The sequence below is a fragment of the Somniosus microcephalus genome, chromosome 1 (genome assembly GCF_052327205.1).
Source record: "Somniosus microcephalus isolate GS21.2 chromosome 1, FLI_Smic_1.0, whole genome shotgun sequence".
Taxonomy (NCBI): Eukaryota; Metazoa; Chordata; class Chondrichthyes; order Squaliformes; family Somniosidae; genus Somniosus; species Somniosus microcephalus.
In genome coordinates, this window is record NC_140987.1 from 173766465 (window position 1) to 173792509 (window position 26045).

The window sequence follows — 26045 nt, forward strand, 5'->3', positions numbered from 1 at the left end:
CCATAGATGCTTTTATCTATTTTTTTATAGTTACATATCATTCTTGTACTTGTGGATGTCAAACTGCCTTTATCATTTTAAACACCTCAAATATAGCACCCCTCAATTTTCTAAACTCCAGGGAGTACAAGCCATGTTAATGCAACCTGGCATCATAATTTAACCTTTAAAGATCCGGTATTATTCTGGTGAATCTGCGCTGTACCTCCTCCAAGGACAATATATCCTTCCTGAGGTGCGGTGCCCAAAACTGAACACAGTACTCCAGATGAGGTCTGACCAAGGCTCTGTACAACTCAAACACAGTTTTCTCCTTTTGTATTCCAGCCGCCTTGAAATAAAGGCCAACATTTGATTAGCCTTTTTGTACCTGTGCACTAGCTTTTAATGATTTGTGCACTTGGACACTCAAATTCTGTTCCTCCTCCATGATTCCTAGTCTCTCGCTATTAAGAAAATATTCTGATTTGACTTTCTTGGATCCAAGGTGGATGGCCTCACACTTCCCCACATTGAACTTCATCTGCCACAGTTTTGCCCACTCATTTAATCTGTCTATATCCCTTTGTAACTTCCTGCTCCTATCTGTACAATTTACTGTGCCTCCTAACTTAGTGTCATCTGCAAACTTAGATATACAACCCTCTATTCCTTCATCAAAGTCAATGATATACATGGTGAAAAGCTGAGACCCCAGTACAGATCCTTGGGGAACACCACTTGTCACATCCCACTAATCAGAGAACATTCCCTTTATCCCTACTTTCTGTCTCCTACCTCCCAACCAATTACAACGGATGTATATTTCTCTGGTATATTGCTGAATTAAAAATATAAATTTGCACATTATTCAGATGCCGTTAACAATAACACACATAGTACAATCAACAAAAGAATCTTTATTTTCATATGGCTGTTACCGTAGGATGTCAGAAAAATGATAAAATGCGGATATGCATATATTTATAGCTTCCCAATGACTAGGAACCAATATAAGAGAAAGTCATCCTCAAGGTGCTGTCATGTGCTTCTTGGCTCAGAGCAGCGTTGCAGAGCCCTGGAAATGGCTCACCTATCCGCTTACTTGCAGCCGGTGCATGGCCTGGGAGTCCCTTGTAGTCTTGAGAATAAGACAGAGTGATTTCACACCCTAAACAGTAAGTTGCCAGGTTCAAAAACATTGCAGAAGATTAGAGAGTTAAATTTGCATCATAAAGTATGTGAGTAAAGTGATTTGCACAGCCACCTGAACCCAGGGTACACTACAGCTACAACATATTAAGAAATAGATTTTTTAAAATTATGCATGGATTTATATTGTTTATTTTCATTTAGCTTTTCAGGGTTTTTACCATTTAAGTTTTACTTTGAGTTTGTATGTCCCCTTACCACCATTAGGCCTAGAAATTCGGTGGGCTGCGCCACCAGTTAGCGCCCAAAGAGGGCACTTAGTGGGTTTAGCGCCACTGGCCACGCCTCCCGCGAAATTTAGCAGGGCGCTAATGGCGGCATTAGCCTGTAGTGCTGCACCGCCACCGATGACGTCATCGGTGTGCGCAGCGCTCCGCTACCGCCCCGATCGTGAAATTTGGTAGCGCCCCCCGCTGTAACGCCGGTCGCAATTTGCGACCGGTTCAGGGGGGACTACCTGCAGTGGTAGAGGCGCTAATTAAAGGAGAGGTGCGGGGCAGCCATTTTTTTTGCTGGCCGCCTGCCAGCACCTCTTCGCGCCGCCATCCCCGGCCTCCTGAGCTCGCCCCCCCCCCTGCGTTGTGCCGGCTGTGTCCCAAGAGCCCGGCACTTCTCCTCGGTGCCGGGCTCTTTTGCCGGCACTCGCGATCTCTGCTCGCGCTGCAGCAGGCCCCTCCCCTTTAAGAAGGGGAGGAAGGCCTGCAGTACCGCAGTGCACCGTGCCGCAGCGTGTGGTGCTGCGGCACGTTGCGCTGCAATTTTCAGCTGCAGCGCCCCAAGAGGGATGCGGGGCGCCTCGAGCAGCGCCCCGCTTCCATTTGGGGCGTTGAAACTGAATTTCCGGCTGGCGCTCGCAGCTCTGTCCGTGGTGGTACCTTGGCGCCACCGAATTTCTAGGCCTTAAGCTTTTCAGTGCTGCCTCAAGTTGCATAGTGTTTTACAACATTGTAATTATCGACCAGTGTTACAGTAGGGGACAGCTGAAAGCAAGAGAGCGTTCCATAAGAACATAAGAAATAGGAGCAGGAGTAGGCTATTCGGCCGCTCGAGCCTGCTCCGCCATTCAATGAGATCATGGCCGATCTTCTACGTCAACTCTACTTTCCTGCACTATCCCCATATCCCTTGATTCCCTTAATATCCAAAAATCTATCGATCTCTGTCTTGAATATACTCCACGACTGAGCCTCAACAGCCCTCTGGGGTAGAGAATTCCAAAGATTCACCACCCTCTAAGTGAAGAAATTTCTTCTCATCTTAGTCCTAAATGGCCGACCCTTTATTCTGTGACCCCTGGTTCTAGACTCCCCAGCCAGGTGAAACATCCTCCCTGCATCTACCCTGTCAAGCCCTGTAAATATTTTGTATGTTTCAATGAGATCACCTCTCATTCTTCTAAACTCTAGAGAATATAGGCCTAGTCGATTCAATCTCTCCTCATAGGACAATCCCCCCATCCCAGGAACCAGTCTGGTGAACCTTCGTTGAACTCCCTCTATGGCAAGTATATCCTTCCTTAGGTAAGGAGACCAAAACTGTACACAGTACTTCAGGTGTGGTCTCACCAGTGCCCTATATAGTTGCAGTAAGATGTCTTTACTCTTGTACTCAAATCCTCTTGTAATAAAGGCCAACGTACCATTTGCTTTCCTAATTGCTTGCTGTACCTGCATGTTAACTTTCAGTGATTCGTGTACAAGGACACCCAGGTCCCTCTGAACACTAACATTTCCCAATCTCTCACCATTTAAAAAATACTCTGCTTTTCTATTTTTCCTACCAAAGTGGATAACTTCACAATTCTCCACATTATATTCCATTTGCCATGTTCTTGCCCACTCTTTTAGCCTGTCTATATCCCCTTGAAGCCTCTTTGCATCCTCCTCACTACTTACATTCTCACCTAGTTCCCTGAGAAATAATAATAGTTTATGTAACACCTCAGTACATTATGTTCTACTTAATTGGGATTTATATTAACATTTCAACACCTCGTTATTCATAGACTATTGGCAAGGCCTCTTAAACTTTCCTGACCTTGCAAATTAAAAATTTATTGCAAACAAATTAGTTTTTATACTGCAGCAAACTTTGTACAGTAGTTGCTTTCAACTCTCCAAAATGGACAGTGCAAGTCAAGAGAAAGAAAAATAGACAAGAAAACTTTTCAGATTTGTTTGTAAAGAAAAGATAATTAGATTGGATAAAAGAGAAGTTCAATTAGGGAGGACAAAATGAAGACACAGCAAGCAGAAGTAATAAAGTGTTTGAAATGTTTTATTTTTATTTAAAATGTATAGTTCAGCATTTCTATTACAGTAATAAAAGTTATTGCTTACATTTTAGTAGCTCTACTTCTGTCATAATGGCCCAGACTTTGCTGACAATATAACGGTGAGGTTAATGACACGCTGTTATTTATGCTACAGTAACATCAGGCAAGGGGCAGATGCGCGGTTAAACATGGAAATCCAAAAGTTGCTCTGAGTTGCGGCGCTCCACCGTGAAAACGGCCTTTCGCTCTCTGCCTCACCACTGAAATGCATTGAATGGCATGAAGTTGCTGTATTTGCGTGGTAGATATGAACTAAGCTTGCCATAGAAAGTGAAGTCTTGTAATTTCAAGTCTAAATACCCTTTTAATGATGTAATAAGTGTTCATTACTGCCAATCAACCTCTCTGGGACTGAAAAATAACTCTTACAAGTGTGGAGTCTCATTCCTTCAGGTATTAATTGTTGGAGATTTTAACTTTTTAACTTTTCTTTTTGTTTCTTCACTCTTAAGCCAATCTTCCTTTCCCTCTCTTTATTTCTCTTTCTGTATCTGATTTAACATTGAATTCACCCACTTTAATTTACACTTCCTTCTCAGTCCTTCTTCTGTGTTATTTTTCAATCCTTCAATCTGATTGGTTAAGGAGATACACAGTTGCTTGTCCTGTTCACTTAGGTCCCAGATGCCCCGCCATTTCCCTCGCTGCAACATTACCAGCTCACATTTTCAGCAACTTGCCACGCAAAAAATGTAAAAATCTAAACGTGCAAGAGCAAGTCTAACTTAATGGTGGATGCCGTTAGATGCCCTGCTACAGTAAACTCTGGCCCAGTGTGTTTGTTTCAGCTTTATGGTATGAGTGTGATGTTTCCTTGGTAACATGAAGAGAGTTCTCAGTGCCATTCAGTAGGAGTGGCACAAAGGACTTTTAGTGCCTCTGTCAGGTCATTTAAGTTCATTTCACGGCCCGTAATTTCCGATAGGAGGCATCCTGCGAGCGGATGTCTCCTATCGGGAAAAAATCTACGCCCTTACCTGAGGGCTCCCGAGGTCCGGACTCTTCCGCTCCTGGGCCTCTCCTGGTGCGCGCGCGCAGAGGCCCAGGTATCCCAGGGGCGCAGGCAGGTAGACCTGTCAAAAGTAAGAATGGGGATCACTGAAAAAAGACACTACAGCAGTAAATACATTTTAAAATCATGTTTTTAAAATGAGTTAAAATTACATTAAATTATTTTAAACAAAAATTTAATTTTTTGAAAAAAATAATTAAAGTTTTTTACAGGGCCAAAAATAAACTTACCTTTTTTAAAAGTATTTTTGCATTATAAATGAGTGGGGAAAATTTTTTTTTTTACTTTTTTAAACTCTAATGCTGGTAAAAGCAGGCCTTATGCCTGCTTTTACCAGGTGTAAGATTTTTAAGTGTTTTCAGCGGGCGGAGGTTCTCCAGAAAGCGGAACTCTCCACCCGCAGAGGCCCTTCTCCAGGGCAGGTGTCCGATCTGTCAAGAGGATTCTTGACAGATCAGAAATGCCGGTTTTCAGCGCAGCTCATACACACCCGTAGGCATCTGAAATTAAAATTGCACTGCCAAAAATCCTATCCAACAGGTCTGGAGACCCAAACCCAGTATTTAAAAAAAAGCTCTTTACTTAAGCAAAATGGATTGCACATTGCCGGTGATTTAAGGCTGCAATATGTTAAGAGGCACTGGTTTCAGGACTTGCTTTTCCCTAATATTTAATTGTGGACCAGATTATTGATTTCACTGTTTCAAACAGTGATTGATAGTCTGAAAGTGATAAAAATTTGAAACTCAGATGACCATAACTTTAAATTGCCCTTTTTAATTTGTAAGTGGGTTCTATAAATCAGCTATGATGGGATAGATCATTATTTTTGTTAATAAACACTCTACCTTGGAATGGAACATTGTAAGTCATAATCTATTGTTTAAATATATTAATACATTTTTGAGTAGTAAGCGATTTTGGCAATGGGGAATGGAATTCCTGTACTTTTTGTACACAAAATCAAACACTTCCAAGGCAGATCAGGTGCAGAGAGACACGTCATCTACTCTGTCCGACAATGTGCCTTTCGTCCAGAGCTGCAGTCTGTACTGCACCAGTGTGATTTTTCCCATTTTATACACGTCCTCTTATGACTTCACTTCGAATCATAGAAGTTTATGGCATAGAAGGAAGTCATTTGGCCCATTGTGTCAGTGCCCGCCAAAAAAGAGCTATCCAGTTTAATCCCAGTTTCCAGCTCTTGGTCAGTAGCCTTGTAGGTTACGACACTTCAAGTGCACATCCAAGTACTTTTATAAATGCGATGGGGGTTTCTGCAGAGAGTTCTAGACCCCCACCACCCTCTGGGTGAAAACAATTCTCCTTAACTCCCCTCTAATCCTTCTACCAGTTATTTTAAATCTATGTCCTCTGGTTATTGACCTCTCTGCTAAGGTAACTAGGTCCTTCCTATCCACTCTATCTAGTCCCCTCATAATTTTATACACCTCAATTAAATCTCCCCTCAGCCTCCAAAGAAAACTACTCAGCCTATCCAATCTTTCCTCATAGCTAAAATTCTCCAGTACTGGCAACATCCTCGTAAATCACCTCTGTACCCTCTCTAATGCAATCACATCTTTCCTGTAATGTGGTGACCAGAACTGTCCACGGTACTCTAGCTGTGGCCTAAATAGAGTTTTATACAGTTCTAGCATAACCTCCCTGCTCTTATATTCTGTGCCTCGGCTAATAAAGGAAAGTAACCCGTATGCCGCCTTAACCATGTTATCTACTTGTCCTGCTACCTTCAGGGATCAGTGGACATGCACTGCATGGTCCCTCTGTTCCTTTACACTTCTCAGTATCCTACCATTTATTGTGTATTCCCATGCCTTGTTAGCCCTCCCCAAATGCATTACCTCACACTTCTCAGGGTTGAATTCCATTTGCCACTTTTCTGCCCACCTGACCAGTCCATTGATATCTCCCTGCAGTCTACAGCTTTCTCCCTCACCATCAACCACACAGACAATTTTTGTATCATCTGCAAACTTCTTAATCATGTCCCCTACATTAAAGTCTAAATCCTAGATAAATCACAAAAGGCAAGGGACCTAGTACTGAGCCTTGTGGAACTCCACTGGAAACAGCCTTCCAGTCACAAAAACACCCGTTGACCATTACCCTTTGCTTCCTGAGCCAATTTTGGATTGCATTTGCCACTTTCCCTTAGATCCGATTGACTTACTTTTCCGACCAGTCTGCCATGTGCGACCTTGTCAAAAGCCTTGCTAAAACCCATGTAGACTACATCAAATGCGCTATCCTCATTGACCTTCCTTGTTACCTCTTCAAAAAAGTCAAGCAAGTTAGTCAGACACAACCTTCCCTTAACAAATCCATATTGACTGTCCTTGATTTATCTGTACCTTTCTAAATGACGATTTATACTGTCCCTCAGAATTTTTTCCAGTAATTTGCCACCACCAAAGTTAGGCTGACTGGCCTGTAATTACTCAGTCTATCCCTTTCTCTCTTTTTAAACAGTGGTACAGCATTAGCAGTCCTCTGGCACCATGTTGATCTCATCTAATATTTCACATTCCTCCTCCTTAACTACAATGTCTGCATCGTCCCTTTCTTTTGTGAAGACAGACGCAAAGTATTCTTTAAGAACCATACCCACGTCTTCTGCCTCCACAGATAGGTTACCTTTTTGGTCTCTAATAGGCCCTACTCTTTCCTTAGTTATCCTCTTGCTCTTTATGTATTTATAAAACATCTTTGGGTTTTCCTTGACTTTACTTGCCAATATTTTTTCATGCCCTCTCTTTGTTTTCCTAATTTCCTTTTTAATTTCGCCCCTGCACTTTCTATACTCCTCTCGGCTTTCTGCAGTATTAAGCTCTCTGTATCTGACAAAAGCTTTTTTTTCCCCTTATCCTACCCTGTATGCACCTTGACACCGAGGGGGCTCTAGCTTTGGGAGTCACACCCTTTTTCTTTGTGGGAACATATTTGCTCTGAACCCTCACTATCTCCTCCTTGAATGCCTTCCTCTTGAGTAAACGAGAGGCCCGATTTGTTGGCAGTTTGGTAAGAAAGAAAGACTTGCATTTATATAGCGCCTTTCGTGACCACTGGACATCCCAAAGTGCTTTACAGCCAATGAAGTACTTTTTGAAGTGTAGTCACTGTTGTAAATGTGGCAGCCAATTTGTACACAGCAAGCTCCCACAAACAGCAGTGTGATGATGACCAGATAATCTGTTTTAGTGATGTTGATTGAGGGATAAATATTGGCCAGGACACCAGGGATAACTCCCCTGCTCTTCTTTGAAATAGTGCCATGGGATCTTTTACGTCCACTTGAGAGGGTAGACGGGGCCTCAGTTTAACGTCTCATCCGAAAGATGGCACCTCCGCCAGTGCAGCACTCTCTCAGTACTGCACTGGAGTGTCAGCCTAGATTTTTGTGCTCAAGTCCCTGGAGTGGGACTTGAACCCACAATCTTCTGACTCAGAGGCAAGGGTGCTACCAACTGAGCCACTACTAGCACGAGACGTTCAAACTCATTTCACGTAGGAACCTTACTACCGACAAAGAGAGGAGACCTCCATCCTTCAGCAGGCATTAGAGGTGAAAGAATTCACTGTGTCACCCAGTTCTTTGAAGATTTTTTAAAATCATAAAATAGTATCAGTCCCAATGTATAACATCCAGCCTTTGGCACTGATTGACAATTTGCAATTCATCAGGGAAATTTGGAGCTGATTTGTGCTGTTGTCTTGGGTACAGTCATCTAACATAGTTTATGTCAGGAAAACATTATAGGTTGATGAAATATTGTACATTCAAGTCAAGTACACATGCAAAATGGTGGGGGTGCAGCAGATTTGATTTGGATGGATGAGCTGGGCTGGGTCAAACGGCATTCGTCATCTGTGCCTATCTTGAGATTTTGAAAGTATAAACCAAGATGAAGGGAAGCAATAGTGTCAGCGTTAGTACTGTGACTGCAAATGATTTACCTCCAGATGTGTGTTGCATATCATTAAATAAAAATAATGTTATGCCTAGCTCCTTTGCAGCAGTTACATAATGGAGTACACATGCTGAGCAAAGAGTGATCCACTTCAGGGCTTTAGTATCTTCTCAGGCTCTTTATACACAAAGTATTTGGCAAATGATGTGAGTGAAAATTAAAAAATAATTTCCCCATGATTAGTTTGAAAATGGTCTTTCCAGTTGACCATTTTGGACTGTTCTGGCATTGTCCATGATAAAGGTAGTTAACCATTAATTAAGTAACGTGCTCTGTTTATTGGGTGTTTTGTATGTGCAAAGGTTTATTTTGCCTTTTCTGTTTTGCCAGTGTTTCTACATTTTCATTTTCTCACACTATTGTGTGTCCAGTTTCTTTCCCACGTTTAAGGAGTTGGGATCTGGTATCTTATGAGCTGTGGGTATTGATATGTTAAGTAGTTTTTTTCTGCTTTGCTCAATATGTTCATCTACATCTTCAGATTTTGTAACCATAGTTAGTGATGTGTTCCAGGGTAAATTTTGTCTTTGCTCATGACAGGAAATGTCATTTTTTATAGTTTGTTTTGATGCTGCATTGTTCCATGACTTCATATAATGCAACATTTCTAGTTGTTTCAGTTAGTGTTTTCTGTAACAGTTCAGGCTTATACATATGAAACAAAGCTTAAAACAAAAAGGAATATTTCAGCTTTATAAAAATAAATGGGGTGAAATTGATCCACGCCAATAGCGTAAATTGACCTGCTAGCGAATCGGCAACCCGTTTTACACCGTGCTCAATTTTCTTTTCAATGTTGCACTGCTGCCATTGACCAATTTCACCCCAAATATGCCAGCTTGTTTGATGATTACCGATCCATGCTCTCCAACTACGGACCCAACTCTAACCTTCATTTCTATTTGTAGGTCCTCAAACATGAGACTACACTTGTGTGGTCCCATTCCTACCTATCCAAATGTATCTCCAGCAATAGTTTATTATTATGCCCCTGCACCATCACCTCCAGAGTCCCCCAATGATCTACCCTTGGCCTCTCCACTTTCTCATCCATATTTTGTCTCTCAGTAACATCATCCACAGGCATGGTGTAAGCTTTCATATTTATGCTGATGACATCCAGTTCTACTTCTCCACTATATCCCTTGACCCCACGATCAGACTGCCTGTCTGGCATCATCATTGATGAGTTGCAACTTCTTTCCACTGCAAATCGGGAGGACCAAAGTGGAGGATGTTATGCTTCAGTTGGACAGAGCCTTGGTCAGACCCCATCTGGGGTACTGCGTTCAGTTTTGGGCACTGTACCTCAGAAAGGATTTATTGGGCTTGGACAGGATACAGTGCAGATCCATCAGAATGATGCCAGAGTTTTAAGTGTTAAATGATGAGGACAGCTTGCATAAACTTGGCTTGTATTCCCTGGAGTTTAGATGGTTGAGTGATGATCTGATTGGTGTGTTTAAAATGATAAAAGGATACAGAGAAGCTATTTCCTCTAATGGGAGAATCCAGTACAACTTTAAAATCAGAGTTAGGCCATTCATGAGTGAAATCAGGAAGCACTTTTTCATACAAAGTGTAGTGAAAATCTGGAATTCTGTCCCCCAAAAGACTGTGGATGCTGGGTCAATTGAAATTTCAAGACTGAGATAAGCGTATTTTTGTTAGGTAAGGGTAGCGAGGGATATGAATCAAAGGCGGATAAATGGAGTTGAGGTACAGATCGGCCATGATCTAACTGAATGGCGGAACAGGCGCAAGGGGCTAAATAGCCTACTCCTGTTCCTATGTTTCTAAGACCAAAGTCATTTATTATCAGCCCTCACTATAAACTGCGGTCCCTTACAACTGATTTCATCAGTCTCCCTGGCCACTCAGTCAATGTGAGCCAGACCATTTTAAACCTTGTTATCCTGTTCGACCCTGAGCTGAGCATCAAGCCCCATGTTCTATCCAACACTAAAACTGTTTTCTTCCATCTCAGCAACATCTCCTATCTCGGCTCCTCTGCTGCTGAAACCCTTATCCATGCCTTTGTCACCTTTAGACAATTATTCCAATGCCCTCCATGCTGGCCTCCCACTCTCCAACCTCCAGAAACTCCAACTTGTCCAAAATCTAGCAGCATGTATCTTATCCTGCACTAATTCCCACTTCCCAATAACCTCTGTCCTCACTAACCTACATTAGCGCTTTGTCCTCTGATACATTAAATTTAAAATGCTCATCCTTTTCTTTAAATCCCTTCATGGCATTGTTTCATCCTATCCCTGAAACTTCCTCCAGCCTTATATCCACTGCTGTACCATTAGGTCCTCTAATTCTGGTTGTTGAATATCTCCCTTCCCTTTGCCCCATCATTGGTGGTAGAGTCGTCGGCCACCTCTGCTCTACTCTCTAGAATTCCCTTCCTCAACTCTGATTCTCCATTTCTTTCTCTACCGTAAAAAAACACTACTTAAAACCCACCTTTTTGACCTAGCTTTCGACCATGCTTCCTAATCTTTCCCATCATTCGTCAGCTTCCTTCCCCTAATGATGTCTATTGTGAGGCACCTTGAGATGTAGATGCAAGTTCTTATTATATATATCTATACGATCACTTCTCCGTCACTTGCTTTCAAGGCCGACAGATCCAAGTTTCTCCCATCTCTCCTATCTCAGATCTTGCACTAGGAATCAGCCTCATGACTCTTCTCTGCACTGCCTCCAGTCTCCCTTGTGTTTGAGTAACCAAAACTGAGTACGATACTCAAGGTGCAGTCTGACCAGAATACTGTACAGTTTGATCATAACTTCTTGTCACTTGTATTCTACTGTTTTCTGGCTATGTAGTTCAGCTTTTTATTTGCATTGTTGGTTGCTGCTTCTCATTGACTGGACATGTTGACCACCATGTCTACTAAGATCCCTAGATCTCTTTCAATTTCACTGTCAGCTATTTCAACACCATTCATGGAGTGTGTGCGTGGCCCATTTTACCTTCCAATGTGCAGTACTTTACACTTGTCCATATTGGCCCAGAAATTCGGGTCGGGGGCTTCCCGCGGGTGCAAGTCCCCGACCTACACTTACCTAGCGCGCCAGCAGTTGACCTCTTGGCCTGCGTGGAATTCCTCTCCGAGGCCTGTCCCAGAGGCCGGCGCGCTATGCTGGCGTGTCCCAGGGGCATAGTTAGTGCGAAGCGTCCCCTGGGATCACGTGAGCAACAGGCAGTCAATCGGAGCAGGGAATGCTCCATTCATATCTTGACAGATAGACCTGTCAAAACGTATAAATGCTGAGGCTGTAAAACTGTACTTTACCTTCAAATAAAAAAATTTTTAAATCACACTTTGTAAATAAACTATAAATGACATTAAATAACTTTTAAACAAAAATTTAAATTTTTGAAAAAAATATTTTTATAAAAAAAGGCTAAAAATAAACTTACCTTGCTTTCAAGTATTTAAAAGTAAAAAACCTGTGGAAAAAATGTTTTAATTTTAAATAATTGACCACTTACCTTTGAAAATGAAGTCCTTACGGCTGCTTTTTACATTTCTAAAATGTACAGACTTACCCGCACGTTAAAACCTGGAAAAAAAAAAGGAAGTTCAATGCGCACGCGCAGACTCTAGCGCGCACGCATTCGACCTCTGAACCCCTTGGTTCAGAGGATCGGAAGTGCCGGTTTCCCGCGCATGCGTAGTGCATGCAAGATTCCGGCACTTCCATCAGGTCCACGCGTGAGTACTCCGTCCGTACTCACGCGTTGGGACCCGAATTTCTGGGCCATCAAATTTCATCTGCCATTGTTCTGCCCACTTACATATTTTATCCAACTCATTTATATTTTGTGAGTTGCATCCTCAAAATCAACTGCCCTTCCTAGTTTGGTATCATCTGCAAATTTCACAAGTTTGTCTTGTGTTTCTGAATGCATGTGATTGATGTAAATTCGTAACAGTCATGGTCCATTACCAACTTCTGGGGCACTTTACTCAGCACTCTCCCTCTCTAACCCCCAATATTACTTCTGTAACTAGTACCTGTTGTTTTCTATCCTTTAGCCAATCAACATCAATGTGGAGTTGGTTAATGCCAGAGCCCATTATGCTTTTTGGCCAATGGCAAACAACAACTGAAAGTGTTCATTCACGGCTCATTCAAACAGTGAATAGGTTTAACTTTCCCAGCCATTTGGCAACAAACCTTTTACGACTCTCAAATAACACTGTTTTACAAATAGAACAGTTTCTACAGGAACAGGTGCAAAAACCAGCATTGCAGAGCCATTTCGGGAAGCAGTTCAACAATATAATTGCACTATATTACAAATCGGGTCACCATATTTAGTTGATGGGAACTAATGAATTCATTCTACAGGAAACTCTCGATTTACCGGCACCCAAACAACCAGAAATCTCGGTTAACCGGCAAAATTCAGGAGTAGGTTCAGTTAAGTTTTTCTTCATATTAGTGGCCGTTTCTTGATTCTTGGCTGTGCAATCGGGGGTTCCTGCACTTGTTGCTAAGCAACAGGGACGCTTGGTCTGTGGTCGGGCTTCTTGCACCTGTTGCTAAGCAACAGGGAAGCCTGGATTTGTTGCTGTATATGGAGCTCTCGTACCTTTTAACTATAGCTCTCTGTAATCCGGACTTTTTGATAAACCGGCACCACGCCGGTCCCGTCGGTGCCGGATAAAAAAGAGTTTCCTGTACCATAAGCTAGCAACACGCATTGTCTGTCCACTGTTCCTATCTTAGAAGGGTGTGATAACATATGCACAATTGTAAGCGCTTCACCTCACCCAAAAAAGATCAGCGCAGTAGAAGATATTGACTAGTGGTTAATAAGGATAAATATAGGTGCTAAAAACTTAATTTGCATGTATGAACATTCCCAGACAAGGTTTTGGGGAATGATTTATGAGTGCCCTTATATAACACACTCCTGTTAAGTATATAACTGATTTTACATTTACCAGGACCGTTCACCTTATACAATTCCACATGAAGTATGGTTCTGTTGAAAATTTGTTTTTATATTTTAAGTAATAGTACAGGTTAAGAGCTCTGATTGTTTTAATGACATTGGCAAGACTATTGTAGACATTGAAAAATGAGGTGTTAAGATGGCCCAATTTAGGTGAACAATTAATAGTTTAACATCTCCAAGGTGCAAATGAGGGCACAGGCTGCAAATTATGCATTAACATGTAAATTATTTTAAATAGGAAAAATAGGTTGCTGTCTTGACTTTAAAATTATACGCTAATAGGCAGGTAAACGTTGAATGTGGTAAAGAAAATGAGTGGGTGGTCGCTAAATTGTCTGAGACCCAATATGGGGTACGGTATTGTGGTTATGTTTCTGGACTAGTAATCCAGAGGCCTGGACTAATATTCCAAAGAATGTGAGTTCAAATCCCACTATGGCAGTTTGAGAATTTGAATTCACTTTTAAAATATCTGGAAATCAGAAGCTGGTATCAGTAAAAATGACCATGAAGCTGTGACTTTCAAACTGTTACAAAAATGTAATTATTACAACAATGTCATCAGGCTTCCTGACCCTGAGAATTGAATATTCTGTTTGGCTGTGTGGGCTCTATTATATTTCCTTATTTACAGTCCTGTCAATTATTAATTTGATACTTCATCACATTGGTTGAATCAACTTGACACCATAATCCTGGTGGCTCAGTGGGTATATGCACTATCTTATCTAAAGGATCATGGTGTCTGTCTGTCTGGGGCATCACTCAAAAGTTATAGAGCGTACCTACACATATGTCATATCAAAAGAAAGCTTATGATTAGGGGAGTCTCATAGGCGTATTTACTTTATGGTCAGACAAAAATTGTTCGGACAGTATACAAAAAACGTTCAAACATCCGCTCATTAGCGGTTGGCCAATCATACGGGGGAATCCGCTCATTAGCATTGAGTGACGTGAAGGTTGACCAATCCTATGGGGGGAGCGTGCTGCGTCACGGGGGGCGTTTCATGGTGTGTGTGGGCGGGGCCTAATCTTTCACACTGCCGTTAGTGCTTCACAAAATGGCAGCCGCCCCTCTTCACCCGCAAAATCTCCCTCCGGCTCTCACCTTTTAGCAGGGGAGAGGCTGCTTTAAATTAGACTCTTCATCTCTTTTGTTTTTCTTTTCTCTTGGCCGGCTGCGCAGGAAAAAACAGACAACCACGCGGCCCGCGAGACAGCGAACGGGGGAGCAGCGGCGGCGGGCCGCAGCGGGAGCGGGCCACAGCGGGAGCTGAGCTCCGGTGAACGGCGGCAGGCCGCAGCGGCAGCTGAGCTCCAGTGAGCGGCGGCGGGCCGCAGCGGGAGCGGGCCGCAGCGGGAGCTGAGCTCCAGTGAGCGGCGGCTGGCTGCAGCGGCAGCTGAGCTCCGGTGAGCGGCAGCTGGCCGCAGCGGCAGTCGGGCCGCAGCGGCAGTCGGGCCGGGCCTGAGGCGCTACCCCGCGCGCGGGGGCCGCAGTGGCAGTCGGGCTGGGCCTGAGGCGCTACGCCATGCGCGGGGGCTCCGCTTCACCGGAGCGGCGGGGTCCATCGGGCCGGGCCTGAGGCGCTAGGGAGGGAGAGGGGAGAGAGAGAGGGAGGAAGAGAGAGAGAGGGGGAGGGAGGGAGAGAGAGGGGGAGGGAGGGAGGGGGAGAGAGAGGGGGGAGGGATGGAGAGGGAGAACTAGTTGAAAAACTCAAGGACCTGCGACCAGGAAAAGCTTGCGGTGCAGACGGCATACTAAGCGAGATGATTAAAAACACAGACGATAAAATGAAACTGGCTATCCTAAAACTCTTCAACTTGTTCTGAGTGTCGGTTACTTCCCTGATATCTGGAACAAAGTGGGGACAAAGTCGACCCAAATAACTATCGAGGCATCTGTGTAAACAGTAACCTGGGGAAGGTATTCTGTAGTATCATAAACAAAAGACTTATAAACTTCCTTGAGGAGCACAATGTCTTGAGTAAAAGCCAAATTGGATTCCTGCCAACTATAGAACATCAGATCATATCTTCACCCTACAGACCCTAATTGACAAACACGTTCATCAAAACAAAAGCAAACTCTACGCATGCTTTATAGATTTCCAGAAGGCTTTCGATTCCATCTGGCACGACGGTTTATTCCTGAAATTTATCGAAAGCGGGGGTAGGGGGAAAAACATATGATGTAATTAAATCAATGTATACAAACAACAAATGTGCAGTTAAAATTGGAGACAAACAAACAAAATACTTCCCACAGGGGCGGGGGGGTGACGCAGGGCTCACCCATCTCACCGACACTCTTTAATATTTACATAAATGAATTGGCAAAACTACTTGAACAATCTACAGCACCCGGCCTCACCCTATATGAATCCAAGGTTAAATTCCTCCTCTATGCAGATGACCTGGTTCTGCTGTCACCAACTAAGGAGGGTCTACAGCAGAACCTGGATCTGCTGGAGTCGTTCTGCCAGACCTGGGCCCTGACAATAAATCCCCAAAAAACCAAAGTCCTTGTGTTCCAGCAAAGATCCAGACATCAGGGACCCAAAATAAATTTCACACTAGGAACAACCAAAATTGATCAAACCACTAACTACACATACTTGGGCTTAAAAATCAGTTCTACGGGAAATTTTCATCTGGCTGTGAATGAACTGAAAGAGAAAGCAAGAAGGGCTTTCTATGCCATTAAAAAATCAATCCAAATAGAAATCCCAATTAGCATTTGGCTCAAAATTTTCAAATCAGTAATTGAACCAATTGCATTCTATGGCAGTGAGGTGTGGGGACCGCTAACACAACAAGAATTTGCAAAATGGGACAAACATCCAATTGAGATCCTACATGCAGAATTCTGTAAAAGTATCCTCCGGACTCAAAGGAAAACCGTAAACAATGCATGCAGGGCAGAACTAGGCCAATATCCATTAATAATCACTATCCAAAAAAGAGCCACCAAATTTTGGAAACACCTAGAAATGAGCAACCCCCAATGCTATCATTACGAAGCCCTGAAATGCCAAGAGAGGACCATAAAGAAGAATACCCTCAGTCAACTAGTCCTGGGACTCAGTGAAGTAACTACTAACACTACTAACAATAACCAGCCCCAGGACAGTGACAGCGTAACACAAAGAATTCGACCCAACACAATCGTCGCTAAGCAAAAGGAAAAATATCTGTCATATTGGGCAGAAACAACAAAAACCCAAAGCAACTCAAATGCTACTTGGCCCTAAACAGACAATACAACATGGCTGATTACCTGACCATGGTAAAGGATAGCAAACTGAGAAAAACCTTGACAATGTACAGACTTAGTGAACATAGCCTGGCGATCGAAAAAGGTAGACACAGGCAGACCCAGCTACCAAGAGAGGACAGGATATGCTCTCACTGCAGTCAGGGAGTGGTGGAGACAGAGATGCACTTCCTCACAGCTTGTAGAAAATATCAGGGCATAAGGGAGAATTTCTACCCAAAATTCACAAAAATATGCCCGGAATTCAGAAATTTGAATGACGAAGAGAGAAATTGTGTAACCTTAGCGGCACACTACGTTACAGCTTGCCACAAACAGAGGGACAACCACTAAATATAAGAAAAGAGTATATACAAATTATATGAATGTATATTTATACACTCAGGGATATATCTGTTTGTACACTGTATGGATAGTATTTTTGTGTACAACCATGAATGTTTTTCGATGCTTTGGCAACATAAGATGTACCTTGTCATGCCAGTAAAGCGATTTGAATTGAATTGAATTGAGAGAGGGAGGGAGAGGAGAGGGGGAGAGGGAGGAGAGAGAGCGCGGGGAGGGAGGGGGGGAGAGGGAGGGGCAGGGAGAGAGGGGGGAGAGAGAGAGCGGCAGGGAGAGAGGGGGAGGGAGAGAGAGAGGGTGAGGGAGGGAAAGAGTGAAGGGGTGGGAGAGGGGGAGGGAGAGCTCGCCTCCTTCCTTCCTTTGGCCGCCGCAATTCAAACTTTTCCGCCAACCTCACAAAATGGCGGCCCGCCCTTCTTCACCCGCCGGGCTCTGAGTCAGCCCCTTCCCCGGGGTGTCTTCCTCTCTTCTCTATCCTCCTTCCCTCACTCTCTCCTTCCCTCTCTCTCCTCTCTCTCTCTCTCTCCTCACTCCTTCCCCCTCTCTCCTTCCCCCCCTCTCTCTCTCTCTCTCCTTCCCCCCCCTCTCTCCTTTCCCCCCACCCTCTCTCTCTCTCTCCTTCCTTCTCTCTCTCTCTCCTTCCCCCTCTCTCTCTCTCTCTCTCCCCCCCTCTCTCTCTCTCTCCTCCCCCCCCTCTCTCTCTCTCCTTCCCTCTCTCCTTCCCTCTCTCTCTTCTCTCCTTCCCTCTCTCTCTCTCCCTCCCCTTCCCTCTCTCCCCTCTCTCTCCTTCCCACTCTCTCTCCTTCCCACTCTCTCTCATCCTTCCCACTCTCTCTCTCTGCTTCCCCCTCTCTCTCTCTCCTTCTCCCTCTCTCTCTCTCTCATTCCCTCTCTCTCCTTCCCTCTCTCTCTCTCTCTCTCCTTCCCTCTCTCTCTCTCTCTCTCTCTCTCTCCTTCCCTCGCTCTCTCTCTCTCCTTCCCTCTCTCTCTCTCTCCTTCCTCTCTCTCTCTCTCTCCCTTCCCCCTCTCTCTCTCCTTCCCCCTCTCTCTCTTTTCTCTCTCTCTCTCCTCTCTCTCTCTCCTTCCCTCTCTCTCCTTCCCTCTCTCTCTCTCTTCCCTCTCTCTCTCTCTCCTTCCCTCTCTCATCTCTTTCCCTCTCTCTCTCTCTTTCCCTCTCTCTCCCTCTCTCCTTCCCCCCCTCTCTCTCCCTCCTTCCCCCCTCTGTCTCTCCTTCCCCCTCTCTCTCTCCTTCCCCCCTCTCTCCTTCCCACTCTCTCTCTCCTTCCCCCTCTCTCTCTCTCTCTCCTTCGCCCCCTCTCTCTCCCCCCTTCCCCCCCCCTCTCTCTCTCTCTCCTTCCCCCTCTCTCTCTCTCATTCCCACTCTGTCTCTCTCCTTCCCCCACACAGACGGACAGACTCATTGATATATATAGATAAAAATTATTTCTACTTTTTTCATAACAACATGCCCTCAAAAAACCCTCGGCACCGCCGGGCACTCCGGCTAGTATATATATATATAAAAGGATCGTGGTGTCTGTCTGTCCGTGTGTATGTCCGGACTTAACTCAAAAGTTATAGAGCGTACCTACACATATGTTATATCAAAAGAAAGCTTATGATTAGGGGAGTGTCATAGGTGTATTTACTTTTTGGTCAGACAAAAATTGTTCGGACGGTTGGCCAATCATACGGGGCAATCCGCTCATTAGCATTGAGTGAAGTGAAGGTTGTCCAATCCTACGGGGGGAGCGCGCTGCGTCACGAGGGGCATTTCATGGCATGTGTGGGTGGGGCCTAATCTTTCAAACTGCCGTTAGTGCGGGCAGACAGTATACAAAAAACGTTCAAAACTCCGCTCATTAGCGGTTGGCCAATCATACGGGGGAATCTGCTCATTAGCATTGAGTGACGTGAATGTTGACCAATCCTACGGGGGGAGCGCGCTGCATGACGGGGGGCGTTTCATGGCGTGTGTGGGCGGGGCCTAATCTTTCAAACTGCCGTTAGTGCGGGAGCGCGAAAAATCACAGACAACCGCGCAACGATAAACTGATAAACTGGGATCATACAGCAGCCAGAAAAACATCGACCGAAATAAATCCAGCAGCTGAGCGGTGTCGGAGGCCCGCAGCGGGAGCTCATCAGGGCTCACTCGGGCCGGGCCTGAGGCGATACGCTGCGCGCGGGGGCTCCGGTTCACCGGAGCGGCAGGGGTCCACAGGGCCGGGCCTGAGGTGCTCCTTCCCCCACTCTCTCTCCAGGCTAATCCTGAAATAAGTCCAGCAGCGGAGCGGCGTCGGAGGCCCGCAGCGGGAGCTCATCAGGGCTCACTCAGGCCAGGCCTGAGATGATACGCTGCGCGCGGGGGCTCCGGTTCATCGGAGCGGCAGGGGTCTATCCGGCCGGGCCTGAGGCGCTCCTTCCCCCCAGTCTCTCTCTTCCCCCCAGTCTCTCTCTCTCTCTCTTCTCCCCAGTCTCTCTCTCTCTTCTCCCCAGTCTCTCTCTCCCCCCCGTCTCCCTCTCTCCCCCCCAGTCTCTCTCTCCCCCCCAGTCTCTTTCCTTCCCCCTCTCTCTCTCTCTCTCTCCCCCTCTCTCTCCTTCCCCCTTTCTCTCTCTCTCCTTCCCCCTCTCTCTTTCCCTCTCTCTCTCCTTCCCACACAGACAGACAAACTCATTTATATATATATAAAAATTATTTCTACTTTTTTCATAACAACATGCCATCAAAAAACCCTCGGCACCGCCGGGCACTCCAGCTAGTGTAACATAATACCAGGAAGGTCACAAGCTCAAACCTCAGCCTGTGCTGTGCTAGCTGATATAGTGAAGATACTAGTTGTCTCAATGCTGTCATGCTGCCAAAGGGACAAATCGGCCAAGATTTTAATTCCTAATCTATACCCAGTGACGCCAATGGAAAATGTGCACCCGTAGATGTCAGGTATGGGCAGGATTGGACTGGGCTGTGGTGTTGCACTAAAATAGCTGCTGACAGTCACTGTCTGGTTCATAACTGAAGAATGACCATCTGGATGAGATATTGGAGAGCTACCATTGCCTGTAGATCTGACCTGCATCATGAGTAGAGGTGAAATGTGAGGGAAAAGCTAGACTTTAATTCTTCCATCTTGAAATCTGTGTTTTATAGGTGAATGAAGACACAGTGGAACGTCTAGTTCAAGAATACCCACATATCACATTCAGCACTGTGATGCAAGACTGCAAGCGGACACTAGAACGAGCCTATCAGATGGGGTGGATTCCCAATACATCAACGGCATCATAATGCTGTGAAGAATCTGCTGTAAACTCACTTTGTGGTTCTTGTAATTCTTAAATACAGTAATGTAAAGAGTGAGTGCAAGAGAGTTCACAAGCAGTAGGCTATGCTGGACTGAACTTATAACCACAAAAGACAGTACTTTTCCTTTTTATGTTCCTATTTTGACAATCTTTGCTCTTTGAAGATTGAAATCATGGATTTTCAGATATCCATGGAAGGAGATTTTTAAAAATAATAATAATTGGGGGCAGGTATGGTTTCTAGCCCAAAGTAGTTTTTATTTTATGAATCATTTGATACTAGCTGTCTTTTTTGTTTCTTTGAAACAGCTGTAATCAAATCTATTGAAATGTATATTCAGAAAGTTTAAAGTAAAAGATATGTCTCCTCCCCAACCCACTTTCTGCTCATTGCTACATCTGAGCTCCTAATAGATGTAATGGGATTTTTCAGATGTGACCGTAATCTGCTAAATTCATCTAGTTATACTCTTGTTCAACAACAACTCTCTTAGATAATCTCTGTTAAGATTACATCTCATTTTATTATAAGCTTGGTTAAAAGTCTGAGTTCCGTTTTATTAAGCTTCATTCATCCTTGAAATAATCAATTACTACTGATGATAAAGACTAGCAACGACCCGGTTAAGATTTCACTGTAGGCAGAAGAATCAGTGGAGTGTTTTTCCCCTAAATTTGGACTTTAACTGTGGCCAGCATGTACAATAATGACTGATGTATTTTGTTACTGTTTGTATGTTCTTTTTCTACATACACAGTTGTTAATAACTAGCTTGTGTAAGACATACTTTTTATAACATGGTCAAAGCAAAATAAAACGAACTTTTGCCAGTTATGCAATTGTTGTAAATATCATGCCTGAACACTTTATTAATTATTTAGTAGAATAAAGTGTTCTGAAAGGTAATAGTTAAAGTTGACAAAATAACGCTGGATTATTGCGTTATTTAATACTTGTCATTAAATGAACTTCTCCTGTGAAAAAGTCTGTACACATTATGTTGTGTTTCAAATTCAAAAGCCAAGAAGTTCAGTGTTTTGGCCTTCAGTTTCTGACCAAAGTGATCAACCTTCAGAATACAGAATAAGTGTACAATTCTTTCTTACTTGCATATGATAATTAATGATGTCTTAACAGCTCCTGAATTACTTATGTCATCAGATGTCAAGAAAAAGTAGTATGCCGTGTGTGAACCTATGTATGTTTAAAAATAAAGGGTTCAACAGGGTGTAAACCATTTTACAGGGAAACCTCGGAATCTAAAAGAGGATGTGTGTGAGAGTGTGTTTGAAATATCTACAGTAGTTCTGGAATACAAATTGTACAGCCAGCCGGAAGATCTGCTTTAATGTTCTGTGACTGTGCTAAAAGTAAGGAGAAGGCACAAAGGAGAAAGAAAAGGCAATTTAAGTGATGTTTGGTAAATGCCGCCTTTGAGAGCCCATTCGGTAATTGAGCAGATTAAGATAACTGACAGTAGCTGCGTAGTGTGTCTAACTGGAGGTCTCTGTGGGTCGTGTCTCAGATCCTGTGCAGACTCGTTAAACAAGTTTGTCAATTTTCCATTAGATTGATTTTTCTCAAGTCTGGAAGAGTTGTCTCATTTTCTGTCTGAGACACCGCCATTTCCCAATATTGTATCTTTCTGTTTAATTCTGTGTTAGAATGTGTTAAAGAATTTTGGAGTTCACAGCTGATGGAGATGATTTAATTTGGAGAATGTACCAACATAAAGTATTTTACAACATTTCTGTGACAGTGCTTTAACCCTTCGGTAATGTTTTGACTGGGATACACAACAGCCAGCATTATACACCTTCAGCTCAATCAGCAAAGGCTGCTGATTGAAGGGAAGGAACGACTTGGAATACTATTCAAAGTACTCCCCTGCACCCTTCCTATCTGAATAGGAATAATAGTTATAAAATTATCTGGTACTTGCATTAACATTTGTTGCTTGTAGAGAATCTCACCATCTTGGATCTCCTCAGCTCCTTGCTGCTCCAATACTTCCAGTTGTAGGGAGGGGCCTCTTCATCTTGGAGTAACTTACTCATGTCAGTGGAGTCACGTGGGACTGAGAGTCAGTTCAGAGTCAGCTGAGCTTAGCAAGCTCTCTCTTTACATAAAATTACCTAGAATATGCAGCACAGAAACAGGCCATTCGGCCCAACCAGTCTGTGCTGGTGTTTATACTCCACACGAGTCTCCTCCCATTCCATCTACCTCATCTCAGCCTTTCGTGATATCTTACTATTCCCTTTTCACTCATGTAGTTGTCTAGTTCCTTTTGAAAGCATCTAAGCTATTTGCCTCAACCACTGCCTGTGGTAGCGAGTTCCACATTCTAACCATTCTCTGAGTAAAGAAATTTCTCCTTATTGCCCTATTGGATTTATTGGTAACTATCTTGTATTTATGGCTCCTAGTTTTGGATTCTCCCACAGGTGGAAACATTCTCTCCACATCTACCCTGTTCATCCCATTCATAATTTTAAATACCTTTATCAGGTCACCTTTTTCTAAAGAAAAAAGCTCTGACTTGTTCAATCTTTCCAAATAGCTGTAATCTCTCCATTCTAGTACCATCCATTCTTGGCTGAGTATACAGCAGTACCCAGCCAGCTGTGTTTTTCCCTCAGGGCTGGCTGGCTCAGGTCAAACTGAAATACTGACTCCCATTGAAGTGAATGGAGCACCATGGGGTGCAAGTGGCTGTTTCCTGTAATTGAAGTAATCAGAGCAGGTCAGGAGAAAAGATGACAATAATTGACAGGTCTCCATCAGGCAGTGAATTTGATGGTATTTCAATGCATGTGCCATATCTTTTTTATAGTTGTATTATTTTCAGATTGAGAAGTGGAAGTCCTTTCAACACAAAGTACCTCCCAGAATTTTTTTCCCTTTTAGAGTTTTGAATGTTCCATGATTTCATACATTTCTCTAATAGTAATAAATAAAATCCAGTTAAGGGACTGTACAATAAAGTTTTATACATAATCTCAAAACCATACATTTTGAAAGATGCTAAAAAATATGTGAAAAGCCCACCTTTTCAGCATTTAAAATGGTTGATTGTCTTCAGAAAACAGAGACTCTAAATGTACTTTCAGACGTCTTGCCTGAAATCTTGTACCTAGCTCTATTGACAAAAACCGTCCTCTGTTCTTTTGGCCATGTTTTGTGTTATGTTATTTTTGTTTCTCCTCCTCCTGTTTTATTATTTCAGTTTGACACTGCAGAGTAGGCATAATGGATATGCCTTGCATAAAAATATGCAAGCAGATAAGGAGGCGAGCCCTAATCTTCAAGATGCACAAACAATTTCCAAGTAATTCAATAAAAAACTTCTATGTTGCGTGGCAAATTGATACTTACTGTTTATTGAGACTCTTCATTTAATGGAATAAGTATACCCACAATTTGAATTCCCATACAGTTAACTTTAACACAGCCTTAAGCAAGGTTTGAGATTAGAAGGATTTCCCATCCAATTAGTGGATATCTGGACTAGATTCTCAAATGATGAAGTGTTGGTAACACTTTAAAAAAAGAAAGAGCTGTATAAGTATCCGGTTAGGAATGCGATTGAGAGTTATAATGATGAGCACTGACAGAGATGATTAATGGGACATGATGGCTCCTGTTCTGCTGAGACAATGGAATGTCATGGCAACTGGACAAGGATAAATATAGGGTTTAATGTCAGGTACTCTGAGGTTTCACTTAATTTACCTTTAGGGGGAAGAAAGGGAGGACTTTATAGAACTTTTGTTCAGGAGACTAATTGGATTTGGTATTATCCATAATAGAACAGGTTGTACATGATTTGTGGAAGGAATGCTTGATGGGCTGGCTGGCCATTTCTCATTTCATGTTTTCTTTGGTTCTCAACAAATGTTGAATTTCCAAGTGATTTTGGACATTTTCATATCCATAGATTTTTTTTCCCCCACACTGTAAATTTGATTTAGTTTACCAGAGAGATGTTCAATGAAAATAAACTGTAAACTGTATCTTGTAAAATCACAGTCATACACGGTGAGAAAATAAATGTTGGAAATTACTTATTAATTTGTCACATGAAGACTGTCCAATAAACACCATTTCCGAAAGCATCTCTAGTAGGACATTGTTGCAATTTTGTATTCATGTATTTATTTCACTACATAAACTAATGGATCATTGGTCTATAACTATCACTGTTGGGTCTGGTTTGCTGACTATTGAGGCTGGATATTCTGCGATGAGTGTCTCACCTCCTGACTCCACAAAGCCTTTCCACTATCTTCAAGGCACAAGTCAGGAGTGTGATGGAATACTCTCCACTTGCCTGGATGAGTGCAGCTCCAACAACACTCAAGAAGCTCGACACCATCCAGGACAAAGCAGCCCACTTGATTGGCACCCCATCCACCAGCTTAAATATTCACTCCCTTCACCACTGGTACACCGTGGCTGCAGTGTGTACCATCTACAAGATGCAGTGCAGCAACTCGCCAATGCTTCTTCGGCAGCACTTCCCAAACCCGCGACCTCTTCCACCTAGAAGGACAAGGGCAGCAGGTGCATGGGAACACCACCACCTGCAAGTTACCCTCCAAATCACACACCATCCTGACTTGGAAATATATCGCCGTCTCTTCATCGTCGCTGGGTCAAAATCCTCGAACTCCCTAACAGCACTGTGGGAGTACCTTCACCACATGGACTGCAGCAATTCAAGAAGGCGGCTCACCACCACCTTCTCCAGGGCAATTGGGGTGGGCAATAAATGCTGGCCTTGCTGTGAATGAATTAAAAACAATTTTTTAAAGACCTCTATCAGGTCTCCTGTAGGTCTCTTTTCTAAAGAGCAAAGCCCCAACCTGTCCAATCTTTCCCGATAGCTGTAATCTCTCAGTTCTGGTACCATCCTTGTCAATCTTTTTGCACTTTTGCCTGTGCTTCTATGTCCTTTTTATAGTATGGAGACCACAACTGTGCACAGTACTCACAGTGCGGTCTGGCCAGGGTCCTATACAAGTTTAACATAATTTCACTACTTTTGAATTCTATACCCCTAAAAATAAATCACAGTGCTTTGTTAGCATTTTTAATTGCTTTGTTAGCATTTATTTGCTTTGCTGATGTGTGATGCTGCTTTTAATGATTTGTTCACCTGTATCCCTAGACCCCTTTGCTCATGACCTTATTCAGTTTGTTATTTTCTGAGGTGTAGGTAATGTTTCTGTTTTTTCTACCAAAGTGCATCACCTCACATTTATATTAAAGTTCATTTGTCACTTAACTACCTTGTCTGCAAGTTTCCAAATGTCTTCCTGTACAATGTTGCATTCTTCCTCAGTGTTAGCTTTACCCCCCCAGTATGGTATAATCTGCAAATTTTGATAGTTACTTATTACTAAATCCAAATCATTAATGTAAATTATGAATAACAGTGGCCCAGCACAGATCTTTGTGAAATACCATTTTATACCTTCCTCTACTCCACTCTGCTCTTATTTTTTTAGCCAATTTGCAATCCATTCAGCTATGACTCCACTTGGCCTTGTTAATAAGGTGGGGGGTGGGGGGGGCTTAAATTTTAAATGGACCACAA

At 43.3% G+C, this 26045-nt stretch overlaps 1 protein-coding gene across 4 annotated transcripts in view; it reads left to right on the forward strand.

Annotated features, from left to right (window-relative positions):
* Positions 1–24559, forward strand: part of fbxl17 (F-box and leucine-rich repeat protein 17) — a 950602-nt gene extending 926043 nt beyond the window's left edge. For all 4 annotated transcript variants that reach the window (XM_085987565.1, XM_085987585.1, XM_085987575.1 and 1 more), the window contains one exon: positions 20288–24559. In XM_085987565.1, coding sequence (XP_085843691.1) covers positions 20288–20425 — 138 coding nt within the window. In that variant the 3' untranslated portion in view covers positions 20426–24559. The remainder of the gene's footprint in view (positions 1–20287) is intronic.
* The last annotated feature ends 1486 nt before the right edge of the window (positions 24560–26045 follow it).